General features: G+C 41.6%; 1 protein-coding gene across 3 annotated transcripts in view; it reads right to left on the reverse strand.

Moving 5' to 3' along the window:
- Positions 1-9,745: 9,745 nt before the first annotated feature.
- ADCY1 (adenylate cyclase 1) overlaps positions 9,746-14,365 on the reverse strand; it is a 290,414-nt gene continuing 285,794 nt past the window's right edge. For 2 of the 3 annotated variants that reach the window (XM_085892788.1, XM_085892787.1), the window contains exon 21: positions 9,746-11,369. In XM_085892788.1, the coding sequence (XP_085748914.1) occupies positions 11,046-11,369 (324 nt within the window). In that variant the 3' untranslated portion in view covers positions 9,746-11,045. The remainder of the gene's footprint in view (positions 11,370-14,365) is intronic. The other variant, XM_085892790.1, reaches the window with a different exon arrangement.

Genomic DNA, 14,365 nt, shown 5'->3' on the forward strand with positions numbered 1-14,365 from the left:
GCTTGTTTTAAGTAAATAGGTACATCGACTTAGTTGTAAGACTCGTTTATGTCTTTAAATTATCAGATTTCACAACAGATTTCGACATTGATTTAGTCCGGACGATATCCGATCCTCAAAACCGAAATAATATTTCGATGATATACTTTAATTAGTCCGTGAGAGTAGATCGTGGAAAATCGTATCATATAATGGATGAAATCACTCCAAGCTCCTAATTTGAAAATGATAGCACTGATAAAAGCGATTTATACAGCCATTTATTGCTATGATGAACAGGCAATCGAAAATATGAGTGAGGAAAGTGAAAAAATTACTTTATCGTGAATAAATTGTTGTGGCCTGTTCCAAGTCAAGGCATGGTTGAGCAGGCCAAAAAACATGGAGGCTTAAGACCCCAGCAAGGTTATTCAGGAGGCGCCTCAAGACTCCAGAGAGCGAGGTGGCCGAGGATTGCCTGATCAAGGATATAATTAAATAAGGCCATTAATTATCTTCAAACTGTTTTAGAGATTTAATGAAGATTTAATGAATCATATATATATATATATATAAAAAAAAATATATATATATATATATATATATATAAATATATATATATATATATATATATATATATATATATATATATATATATATATATATATATATATATATATATATATATATATATATATATATATATATATATATATATATATATATATAATGAAGACGCACTCACTTCTCTCACCTTTGAATGGAGGGAATAACCAATTAGCTCTCATCTAATCAATTCAACCCAGGTGCCTCAGATTATATGAATAATGTGACTCCTCCCATGCTCTTCTTGCCAAAGAAGCTGCATAAAGCAACCAAGAAAGGCTACTCAAGGTAAGCCCTTTGCTGTTTCAAATCCTTCCCAGCTGCATGCACACGCACGCACACACACACACACACACACACACACACACACACACACACACACACACACACACACACACACACACACACACACACACAGATATTTTGAGACCTGGGGTCTCCGTTCAACCTTCTGAAACCCACATATGGAGATGACAAGCAACAATACACACGGCATGTGACACATCTCCTGCACATGGATGATCTAAAGTGCTTTACACCAAACAATGATAAATTGGAAGAACAACTGAAATTATAATGAAACGGTACTCTGATGACATTCCAATGGAATTTGGTCTGGAGAAGTGTGCTGATGCATAGGCTTTGTGTCAACTCACCCTCATACAAGCGTTTTGACAACTCCAAGCTGAATGGGGATGGGAGAGGAGTGCTCACCATCCACCCTCTGGTCCAGATTTATCAACATGTGATTTTCATCTTTTCGGACAACTCGAGGAGCATCTGGGTGGCACCGAGTTTCAACAGGAAGCAGATGTCCCAAAATGTCTGAATAGTGAGTACCCTGAAGATGTTTCTTGCAGTAAGGCATGAGCACACTTTATGAGGAAAAGGTTTATAGGTAGAACTGGAAGAAGAAACACACCATATACCAGCCTATTTCACTTCATTGCAGGACGAAGACCTCTTTCAGCTCATGTTTAGGGTGTTTGGCAGACTCAACATGCTTGCCAAGTGCGGGTTGGTGAGAGCGAGCACTCATCTGGTTTGTGGGAATGGATCTATATATATATATATATATATATATATATATATATATATATATATATATATATATATATATATATATATATATCTCTCTCTCTCTCTCCACAGCCACTTATTTTAAGTTACAAACTCCAAACTAGGGGTACAAATACAACTTTGTGTGGGGATAACAGGATATGTGGCCACAGCCTCACACAGGGATGTGGGGGCTCGAGGGGGCGTAAATTCTCTGTATGAATGTGTACCATGCACCGCCACTTGGTGCTGTTGGTAGAGGGTATTGCAAATTCCTTTTTCACCTGGGCAACACTAAGGTGAAAGCACTCTTCACACGAGTAACTTGATCCTCCTTCCCTCATTCCCCCTTCCCCAAATAACAAACCCTCAGTCAATATTCTCCATTACTTTTCAAACACCATTGCATCGGTAAATTAATCCCCACTCTTACATACCAAAGCAGCATGTGGTTTTGCCTGCTCAGGGTTGCGGGGGGGGGGGGGGGGGGTCAGGAGATTTGTGTGGACTGAGGAGTCAGGAGAACTGGTGAGGCGGGGGTGAGGTCGGGCAGTAGAGCTCCCTGGACAGAGAAGGGGCCAGGAGAGCCATTGGGGCAGGGGGGGGGGGAGCAGGAGAGCTCCCTGGACAGAGAAGGGGACAGGAGAGCCATTGGGGCAGGGGGGGAGCAGGAGAGCTCCCTGGACAGAGAAGGGGCCAGGAGAGCCATTGGGGCAGGGAGGGAGCAGGAGAGCTCCCTGGACAGAGAAGGGGCCAGGAGAGCCATTGGGGCGGGGGGGGGGGCGTGGTGAATGTCTTAAAACGGTGAGTTGAGGTGATGCCGGTTTGGGTTTATATAAAACTAGAAAGCGCCCGCCCGCTCCGTCCCCGCAAGGCCCATCCGCATCCGCTTTTTGGAAAAATATAATTAGGTGGTGCAAGGAGTGAGGAGGGGGGCATTGTTAATGGGATATTCATCACAGTCTTTTTAGATGCTGAATTGAGAATTATACACAACAACACACGAAGAGGAAGATCAAAATAAAAATGCAAAATGCAAAGCAGTTTGTATTCATACGTCTTCTTCTTCTTCTTCTTCTTCTTCTTCTTCTTCTTCTTCTTCAGATGTACTCATTGAAACAGTGCTCCAATCAGCCAATCAATTAATCTATCTTTGTGATTGCCTTCAAAGTGTTACTTATTCAGGTGTGTCTTCCCTTGCAATGCTGGGTCAGTCTGCTAGTTAATAATAATAATAATAATAATAATACTTATGATTAGACAGGTTAACTTTCACGATATATGAACCATTAACGAAGTATTTTTCATGATATATATGAATCTGGGAATGTTTTGAGTGAAGCATTAGCTTCGACCGTTCCCAAAGTAACATGAAAAGGTATTGTGCAGGGTGGCCACAATGTCTTGTCACCGCTTGTAAAAATAGGACCACGTGTCCTGTAGCTCACCTGGATCAAGAGCAACAGTCATTCAAACCCCTCTCACACCCCCTCAAACCCTGGATGTTGTTTTTTTAATGCCGTGAGCAAACTTTGGTACATCACGGATGATGAAGATTCTGGTCAAGTTTCATCGAAATTGTGTGTGTAGTTTCGGACAAGAAAGCAAATACCTATTTTGGGGGAGGCCAAATCCCCCCCCCCCCGTAGATCCCCTTTAATGAGTGCAGATTTTGATGCATTACTGGTGATGAATGTTCTGGTCAAGTTTCATCAAAATCATGTGTGTAGTTTCGGAGAAGAGAGCAAATACCTATTTTGTTGCGTCAAACAACCTCCTTCCCCCTCGCCCCCACTCCCGTAGACCCCCTTAATGAGCGCAGATTTTGATGCGGTCAATACACCTTCGTTAGGCATCAGAGATGAAGCTTGTGGCCAAGTTTCATCAAAATCTTTTACTTGGTTCAAGCAATCATGGCTGAAATATTTACATACTGACTCACACTCTCCAATGGACACTGCTCAATTGCATAAGCTCACCTGACTAAAGTCCAGGTGAGCTAAAAATGGTGACATTTACTTTGTGCGCAGAGTGTTGATTCGTTTCCTTTTGTCCATTTTTCAAATTGAGTGAAGGTAACCATGGGTGATGCAAACAAATTACACCACGTCATTGAACAACGGATTGTTGTCAGTGTTTGGGTTCACGAACGTCCACAACCAGGAAAACAATGGAAGAGGTAAGCGTCGACTTCCAGCAACGATTCCACCAACAAGTTCCATATAAAAAGACACTTCGGCATTGGGAGCATAAACGAAACCACTGATGTCCTTAAACAAACATTGAGACTTCCTTTTAATCGAATCACCCCAGACATGCTCCGGAAAATGTCCCACAGAACATGCGGCGCATTATGATTTCTCCATAATGAGAATGATGGAGCACAAACGGATCCACTGGACACTTAAGGCTTGTGTCACATGCTGTAAAATGTTTAATAAAGTAAAAGAGTACTACAAATGTATGTGGTAGAACTTGTGGAACCCTTCAGTGTTGTCAACTAATATGATAAAAGGCAATGTCACAATTTTTACATTGGGTGACAAGACATTGTGGCCAAACTGTAAATGTGCGTCTCGGTGAGTACCTCCGCAATGGTTGTCAGATCTACCGTAATCTGTACATGCTGGCAAGGCTCTGCATTGTGAAATGCTCTGTGTTGTTACCTCCACCACCAAAGGTGGACAGAGGTTATGTTTTCACCCCTGTTTGTTTGCCTGTCTGTGAGCAGGATATCACAAACAGCATTGGACGATTCAGATGAAATTTGGTGGACAGGTTGAGGTTTTTTTTTGTATACCATGTCGAGGATCGTGTAAGACATAATATGCAGAACATATAACAAGGCAGGAGTCCAGAGGGGTGGGAGAGGGAAGCACAAAACAGTGGAGAACAAAGATAATAGGAGATATGTGGAAGGGAGAGGGATGGTTACACGGTGTAAATAAGATGGTACTACAGGGACTTGTAGGAAAGAAAACCGGGAATTTGAAGGAGGTAGGTTTGGGATGGATTAACAGGGGTAGAAAACATCAAGATTTTGGATGGGGGAAGATATGAGATGGTGGTGAGCAGCTGTTTTGAAGACCTGGAGGGAAGAGTGGGATTGAAGAGAGTTCCAGAGTCAGGCAAAACAAGGACGAATTGATTCAATTTCGGTGAAGATCTGAATCCGGATATTTTAATTCTGTCAGTGATTCTTCACCATTGAGAGATTAGGCCAAAAACAATATATAGCATGATAACAGTTTTGGATTATGACAAAACTTGGTGGATGAGTTGGTTCAAAGACAAGAACAAGCCGATTCGATTTTGGTTCAGGTCAACAGATCCGGTTTATCAGTGGGATAGAAAATGTAAACTGTTCACCTGGTGGAGGTATCCGCTCTACGGAGTGCCGTTCTTCATTTTCTGGAGTGCCTCTTGAATCTTGACAATCAAGATCTTGACAACTTTTATCAGTAGACAGTTTGCAGTTTTGTTTAGTCATTGGATCAGGTGAGTAAGAATATGTTCCCAAGGACAAGTTAAATATAGTTAAGAACAGGTTTGGAGCAGAGGGCTAGCAAGTGTCTCTAAAAAAAAACTTTACACATATTTAAACACGATGCAATGTTTAAATAGACAAGTGAAAAGTTGTGAATAAAAGCAAGGACAAGCGATTTTAAATCTCAAAGTAAGTAAATACGTGAAATCCAGCAAGTGTCAATCCAGTACCAAGGTGGTTCGAATATGGAAGTTTAAATGTGTAGATGATATGTGTTCCTTATTTGACGAGAGGTGTAGAAAGAACTCATGAACACTCGGTCACTCCAAAGCAGAAGGTGCGGGGAGTAGGTGGACCGGCGACATCCTGATTCCTTCTAATAATGGCATTGAAGAGCAAGCAGCTGGTTAAGAAGCTTTGATCCAGATGGAGGTGAGCAATGGGAGTTGTTTCTGGCCTTGGGGTGGTTGTCCTGTGACAAATTCTAAACTGTGGGGAGTACCAGTACTCATTCAGTTTGAGTTCTCTCTTTGTGCAAGGTGATGTTGCAACAGGTGAGCGATCAAGGCTGAAGGGGCTGTTCTTCACAACACCAGTTTGGGAGAATTTGGGGCAAATTGCAAAGTCATTGCAGCAACAGTCCGATTCTAGTCTCCCCACTCTCCAGTTCCATCCACCTTCACACACATGCTCACCCATTCTGTCCCGTGACGTTCTTTATTTTTCCACCATATTCAAAGGTTCATCTTTGCCTACCTGCTTCAGCAACCATGGGAGACAAGACCTCAAGGTTCCTGCAAGGAAAAAACTACCTGAACCAATGTGTAAACTTTACTTTCTTGTCTTTCTTCCACCAGCCTATTGCAATTTGGTACCATAAAACAACAATTTTTAAGATAAGAGGAATTCACAATTATTTTGATAGACCTTGTCCCATCAACCCTGTGTGAGCTAGTTGTCTCAAGACCAGGCTGGTTATAAAGGGTAGATGATTCACGATATATACAGTTGAAGATGCTTAAAGTATTCACCTTCTTCACCTTCTACAGACTTCATCCAATTGTTGTTTTTGCTTTAGATATGGGAGGAAGTGAGGGTGATTCATCTGACCATGTCCATGTTAATCAATGATTTGATTAGATATTGGAGCACCATGTGCCCCTACTTTGATGTTATTCTATCTATGCTCTTTATCTATAGATGCAAATATTGCGGAATTTTGACCCCTGTCCCCACACTGAATACATCATCCTCCCTTCCCTCCACATTGCCATGTTTCAAGGCCTACGGGCCTTTTTGTAGATGAAGTCGAGGCTCATGCAATAAGTAGAACACAGAACACAACAGGAAAAGGAGAATAGGCTTGAAACAGAAGATGAGCAAGTCTCTTGTGAAAAACTTTGTTTTATCAACTAGACTTTCCTGTGTTGTATCCATCCAACCTGTTTATGTGGACAAGATAAACAATGTATTTCATCAGTTGAGATGTTGAACATAGTGGAAAGCAGGTGAGTGGGGGGTGGGGTGGGGGACAAACCAACAACAGATTAGAGGTACACAACAGAGGAACCCTTGCAAGAAGAATGGTCATGAGGAAGAATGACATCAAGTGGATGGGGAGAAGGACAAAAATGAAAAAACTTGATAGAAGTAAATTGAATTTAGAATGTGATTAAAATAAATTCAATTTTCAAATCAAATGGAAGACCAAATAGGTACAGTCCTGCATTGGAGTAATCAGATCAAGTCGAGTATAGGAGCATGCGCCGGGGAAGCACGTCACTGCATCCATTTCCGCTGGTACTCCGGGGGCCTCCATTCTGGCCATCCCCCAGGCAGATGACTGGCCCAGCCCCATCTCCTTGAGATACTGATCAACCTGCTGCAACCATGAAGGACATGGTTGGCCCATTGACCTCCTCCACTCACGAGACTCCCTCGCTGAGAGAATCTGGTGAGCAGGATCAGCGTCAGGAAAATGAGCCACATGTCCATACAGCCGCAGCTGATGCTCATGGACTATGCGGGTAACAAATCTCATTTGAGCCTCTCTCAGCAACCGCTGGTTCGACACAAAGTCTGACCAGTGATAACCAAGGATTCTCTGAAGAGACCTGGAACCAAAGGAATTAAGTCTCCATCTTAGATTCCTTGTCAGAGTCCAAAGAAAAAAAGGTAATTGTAGAAAAATGAATTGTACACCACTAATATATCTCAGTACAAGAAAGGGATAAAAAAATTGAAACACCAATGTAAAATCACTTATTATGGCATTGGGCCACCACATACGGCCAGTATGCGCCATGGCATACAGTCCACCATTGTCTGGAATTATGTAGGAGGGATGCAGCACCATTCTTACATGAGAAAGTCAATCAACTCACATCTGGTTGATGGAGGTGGAAAACACTGTCTCAGGCGTTGTTCGAGAATATCCCATAAATGCTCGATTGGGTTCAGATCTGGTGACTGAGAAGGACATGACATATGGATAACATCAGTGTCATGTGCATCAAACCATTGGGCAACCACAGGTGCTCTGTGGAAAGGGGCATTGTCACATACTGGAAGACCCCCCCCCCAACCGGCAGAAAAGAAATGCTGAAATACGGGGTGAAGATGATCACTCAGTCCTATTAAGTTGCAATTGGCATTAATCTTGCCTTGTATGTGAATGACTGCACCCAAGCCATGCCAGGAAATGTGCCCCATAACTTTACAGAACTATCAGAACCTTTCACTGTTGAAACCAAACCTTGTGGAGTTCTTGAGGTTGGTGCCACATGTACACTTGTCCGTTTGTCGAGAACATGGTGAAGGATGATTCATCTGACCATATCACATTTCTCCACTGCTCGGTTATCCATCATGCCTGGTGTTGGTTTAATGGTTAGGGTGGAGGGCTTGGGATCCTAGGATCATGAGTTCAGATCCCAATCAGCTCTTGAATTAATACTAGGTGGGGTTGACTCTGCCTGTCATCCTTCTGAGGTCAGCAAAATGAGTGCCACCTTGCTGGTATCCTGTGTTGGAGTGGTGACCTGTCCAGGATTGTGCCCAATAGCCAAGGAGACTGCTGAAGCAGCATCAATGCTCTGCACAGAGTATGGTCCCAATGGATGGATGGATGGTAATCCATTGCCTGTGCTCTTTGCACTGCTGGACTCACAAATATGCATTGCGAGATGTGATGAGCAGTTTGTGCAGTGCAACCTGACTGATATCCCTCTCTGTGGAGTTCTTGGGAGACCGTTTTTTAATGAAATTGGCTGCTTGCGCCCCAGGTTGAAATTTACAGTTAATTGATCTGCAGTTACTCACCTGCTTTGCCTTGCACTTTGAATGAATGCACATCACGATCCTGGAGTATGCGTTTCCACCCACTGTTGTCCTTTGCTGATGATCTCTTTCCCTTGGAGTTCCATGCCGACATCACCTTACACATCGTTGCTCATGAAACATCAGCAAAATGAGCTATCTTCATCACTGAAACTCCTGCCAAACATGCCCTTAACAATGACCCCTCTTTCAAAAGTTAGAGGTCTCCTCTTGCAGCCATTCTCGCCATAATTTTAGGCAACTAGGCCTGTGCAGCAAGCATTTTTATTTGTTATCTTCAGCATGCTGGGATGTTATTTGCTTAATTAACACATGGGCTACACACACCTGCATGGAAGCCGTTGCTTTCAATACACTTGGTGTCCCTCATTTACCCAGGTGTTTCCATTTTTTTTTTGTCCACTACCTGAACATAGATCATGTAAAGAAGGTGATGACTGAAGAAATAAACGACCGAGTAAGCCATAAAGTTTTTAGAAAGTTTATCAACTAAAAATGGAATGAGTAAGGAGCTCAGTGGGTTTTCATTGAAGATCGATCATCCACTGTCCCATCAAAGTCGACAACATTGGTGAAATGACGCCGAAGTCCTGTTCAATGTAATGTTTATTAGAAAAGGATTGCTTTTGAAACTTGACTTTCTGTGAAAACTTGGAGCTTTTTCTGCTTGCGCTTCAAATTACCGACATACTGCAAATAAGTCGAAGATTTGCACGTTGTGCTGAAAATAGTGCTCGAGAGAACAAAATGCGACATAAACAGGTCGGTAACAACATAGAAAATGGTCGAGTTTAATGCTGAATATCCGTGGCTCATGCGTACATGTTGATTTCACAGAAAATTGAGCAGTGCCTGTGACATCAAATATACGACAACCAAGCTTTGGATGCCACTCTCCCACCTCTGTGCTTTCCATAGGTACAGGAACTGCACTTATTCCCGCCACATATTGCAATAAGGCGACCCTGTACAAAAGATTTTCCGCAAAATTTTAAACATAACTGCACACAAAACTTCCAGTCATCGTCGACCTCCAGAGGTATATACAATACATGATTACATATATATATATATATATATATATATATATATATATATATACATACATACATACATTCATACATATACATACATATGTATATGTATGTATGTATGTATGTATACATATATATATATGTATGTATATGTATGTATACATATATATATGTATGTATATGTATGTATGTATGTATGTATATATATATATATATATATATATATATATATATATATATATATATATATATATATATATATGTATATATTATCAAGCTCCCTTTCTTGGTGAGGCATAATTTACGTGGATGATGTCAGCATCATGTCGCATTCAGGGTCAGAATTGATCCTTTTGTTTTATACATATATCTATATGTATCTGTTTAGAATTTAATCCTAAATTCTTTCCTACAAATACACAAGGTAATAAAAAATATTTTTACATGCTGACATTTGTCACTTGTCCTTAGCCGTGCATGCAAGGGGTTGGTGACATGGCCGAAACGTGCGAGGCAGAGGCAGGTCAGAACGGAAAACCACCTCAAATATTGATGTGCGAGTTGTTTGGATATTGCTGGATTCTTGAACTGAACGATGATACAGTTGAATTTGCCGCACAGGTACTTGATGAGGCATCATGTGGCCACAGGTCATGGATGAACATGCTTCGTAAATAGGAAATAAAGTGCAATTCTGATTAAAGATGCGACAGGCAAGGACACAAGGCATCAGCATCGTGCATCCGGGTCATCTTCCATTCTTTTTCTTTACACTTTCTAAAATCGAACGGCAACATGCAAACAGCAAATCACGAAAATATATAAATAATCTGATTGTGGCATTTTGACGGAAGAAGTTGCAGAGTAATAATGATACAAAACTTCATAGTTGTTTAAAACTAGTGTCCTTGCAGACTTGGTGCTGTACTACAAAGATCTGATCACAGTCTGTGCCGGGAAAGAGATCGTTTGGTGAGGAATGGTGCCAGAGTATATAGATGGCACTGTGTTTGTCAGTTGTCAAAGGGTAAAAAAGGCAGAACGAAGCATGCTTGAGCAAGTGTCCTTCTTTATCAGGACAAACCGATCTCCCTGAAGTTGGCATGTTGCATAATATCGCACTTGCCAACTTGTGGGCACCTTCAAAATTAATTTGTGTCTGTGTCCACAGCAGGTAAATTATGGAGAAAGCTATTCAAATGTCCATGCCATTAAAGGTTGTCAAATGAAAAGTTCCTATAGTTCCAACAGGTTATTTTGCACATTATGTATGGGCAGCGCACTCACTCCAACCTCGGTGGAACAAAGGGCAGTCAATTCAGGACGTGTTGTGAGTATCGTCGAGCTGCGTTTTGCTGCACATCTTTAGCTAGTCTTTGATAACAGTACCAGAGCACGCTGCCACCACAAGAGCATGCAGGATGCATGGTCAGGGTTCAGTACCTCCCCACAGGTACATAGTTTCCTGAAAGAGGCCGGTCCTATCTGCATCGAAGTTGTAATGAACTTCAGGTCGTGTGATGTGAAGGTTTCCCCTCGAATCACACAGACATCCCAGGCACTGAAGCGGCGTTTGCAAGGCTCACAACGGTCTGATGTGCAGTGGACAATGTAACAAAGCGGTTTGCAGGTGCAGAAGCAGTGCACGAGGTGGTGGGCCTTATGGGCATGCCACGGAACTGTGACAAGGCAGGGCGGCGTGCTGGAGTACCGGGCCTGGGCCCACCATTGGTACCTGAAAGTGTAGCTGGTTTCTCATCCAGGAAGTAAGTGAGCATCTCACCCTTACCCTTAACGCTCACTTTTCCTCGGCAAGTGAGCTTGTAACCACAGCGCTTTAGGATGCGAAACACATCCTCGCTCACCTGCACAAAAAACCAGTGAAACAAAGACGTTCATTAGTGTGGTTCCATGAACTGTAACGGCTTCATTAGTACATAATGTGGTAAAAGTACTGATTGAAGCAAACTCCAAAGGACAGTGAAGTTTCATTTCTGAAAGAATGTTGGCTTAATAGCTCATCTGCAGTTGAAGTGTAGTGATACTAGGAATGAAAAATAATATTGTAACATTAGTCATCATGGCATGACCTTTATAATTCAGAACATGTTTGCAACACTTAATATTATAAAGAGCACAATTATAATATCATACATAACAGGATGACATTAAAGTAACACACTAAAAACTGCTTGTAGTTGAGGAAGATCCATGTTCAAAGCTGAGGGCAGGTCTCAACCATGAGTTATCTTCCAACAACAGTACTGCGCACACATCGTGTGAGAGGCACTCGGTATCCTCCCAAGAGGGAGGAGCAGGGGGTGGTAATATCATGTGACTCAAAAAAAGATCATGTCACCATATTATTAAAAAGTGAAAGATCCCCTGAGATCAATTTTGTTGCTGAAATACTTTGGTCAGAGATATCGAGGTGGGATCGTGAGGATAATTTTACAATTTGAATGGGTTAGGAACCAATGAAACAGCCATATTATTATTATAAAATTTCACTGTGTGAGGATATTTCCAGGCTGCTTGTCATGCTTGAAAGAAATATCTGACATTGAGGATTCGGTGAGGATTAGGATTAAAGATCGAAGATGTTGTAATAAAGAGCTGCCATTAAACCCGAGAGACAGAAAAAGAAGTGTCACAAGAATTTGTAATCACAAATAAAACAGTCAAGAAAGATATGAAAGTGATTGATGATGCGCCACTTAAACTTACCAGGACTAGACCGCACTAAAAAAACAAAAGTGAGGAAGGATTCGGAGACAATATAGTGCGGAGTCAAACTTTAAGCATCATGATGACTTCTGGAACAAAGTCATAGTAAAACCCATTTCATGACCAGGACATTATGTGCAGGCCTTGGGGCAGATCCTAGTGAATTTTGATTTTCTTTTTTTGTTGTTGTTGCAGTTTACGAATGAAAAGAGTAAATTGTGGTGAGCATGCTTATGAAGTGCTGGCATCCTTCGCAAATTCTTTACGATTCACTTGTTCTGTTTGAATTAAGGAGCCATTTTGCCACTACCACATGTAATACATAGTGTCTACAGAAAGTGTACACCCTCTTTTAAAATTTTCACCTTTTGTTGCCATATAGACTGGAATTAAATTGTATTAAATCAGACTTTTTCCACGTTTATTTATACATCGTAACCCACAACTTCCAAGTGAAAAACAAATGATATAAATTTTCGAAAAGATAATTAAAAATACAAAACCAGAATATCTTGGTTGGATAAGTGTCCACCCCCCTGAGTTAATACTTGGTGGAAGCACCTTTGACAGCAATTACAGCTGTGAGTCTGTTGGGAAAGGTCTCCACCAACTTTGCACATCTTGATTGGGCAATATTTGCCCATTCTTCTGTACAAAACTGTTCAACCTTAGTCAAGTTGCATGGGGAGCATTGATGGACTGCAAACTTCAAGTCATGCTACACATTTTCGATTGGATTTAGGTCATGACTCTGACTGGGCCATTCGAGAACATTTATCTTTTTGTTCCTTAGCCACTCCAGTGCATCATTGGCTTTGTGCTGTCGGTCGTTGTCATACTGAAAGGTGAACTTCCGTACAAATTTCAGCTTTCTTGCAGAGGGAAGCAGGTTTTCCGTGAGGATTTTTCTGTATTTTGCTACATCCATTTTCCCTTCTATCCTGACAAGTGCCCCAGTCCCCGCTGATGAGAAACATCCCCATCACATGATGCTGCCACCACCATGCTTCACAGTCAGGATGGTGTTCTTTGGGTGATGTGCTGTGTTGGGTTTGCGCCAAACGTAACGTTTTGCATTTAGGCCAAAAAGTTCCACCTTGGTTTCGTCAGACCACAAAACGTTTTGCCACATGGCTTCAGAATCTCCGGAGTGGTTTTTTGGATACCTCAAACGGGACTCAAGGTGAGCTTTTTTGAGTAATGGCTTCCTTCTTGCCACCCTTATGGAGAGCTTGGGATATTGTTGTCACATGTACATAGTAACCAGTCTTTGCCATAAAGGTATGTAGCTCTTTCAAAGTTGCCATTGGCCTCTTAGTGGCCTCTCGGATGAGTCTCATCCTTGCTTGGTCATCCAGTTTGGAGGGATGGCCTGATCTAGACAGGATTTTGGTGGTACCATACACATTCCACTTCTTAATGTTTGGCTTGAGTGTGCTCCAAGGGGTATTCAAGGCCTTTGGAATATTCTATGCCCATCCCCTGATCTGTGCCTTTCTAGAACTTTATCCCAGAAGTCTTTTGAAAGCTCCTTGGTGCTCATGGTCCAGTCCTTGCTGTGAAATGCACTCCCCAGCAGAGGAAACCTTCAGGAACAGCTGATTATATTCTGAAATAATCAGAATCACAACAATTTAATACAGGTAGAGGCCAATTAACTTGGTATGTGATTTTGAAGGTGATTGGTTATACCTTAGCTAATTTACAATTGTTATTATAAAAGGGGAGGGGGGTGTGGACAGTTATCAAACCAAGATATTCCAGTTTTGCATATTTAATTATTTTTATGAAATGTGTAGAATTTGTTTTTCACTTTGAAGTTGTGGATTACGATGTGTAAGTAAAGGTGGAAAAAGTCTGATTTAATGTTATTGAATTACAATCTATTTATATCCATCGGAGATCAGGAGAGTGCTCGTCACGTTCCACATATTTCGATTTTCCCGCTGATCGCACCACATGCCTTCTGGTTGAATGGTTTACATTTGCAAGAACAATCGTCTGGGTGGCAGATGGATGGTTGTTCTTTGTGGATTATGCGAATTTTCCCTGTGACATAATCTGGGGTGATGCTGACTATAACAGTCAGGACGTGCAATTGATGTAAAAACGATAAATGTGGTCATCGTTGGTT

The sequence above is a fragment of the Eptatretus burgeri genome, chromosome 8 (assembly GCF_056783735.1).
Source record: "Eptatretus burgeri isolate ZD-2024b chromosome 8, Ebu_testis_v1, whole genome shotgun sequence".
Classification (NCBI taxonomy): domain Eukaryota; kingdom Metazoa; phylum Chordata; class Myxini; order Myxiniformes; family Myxinidae; genus Eptatretus; species Eptatretus burgeri.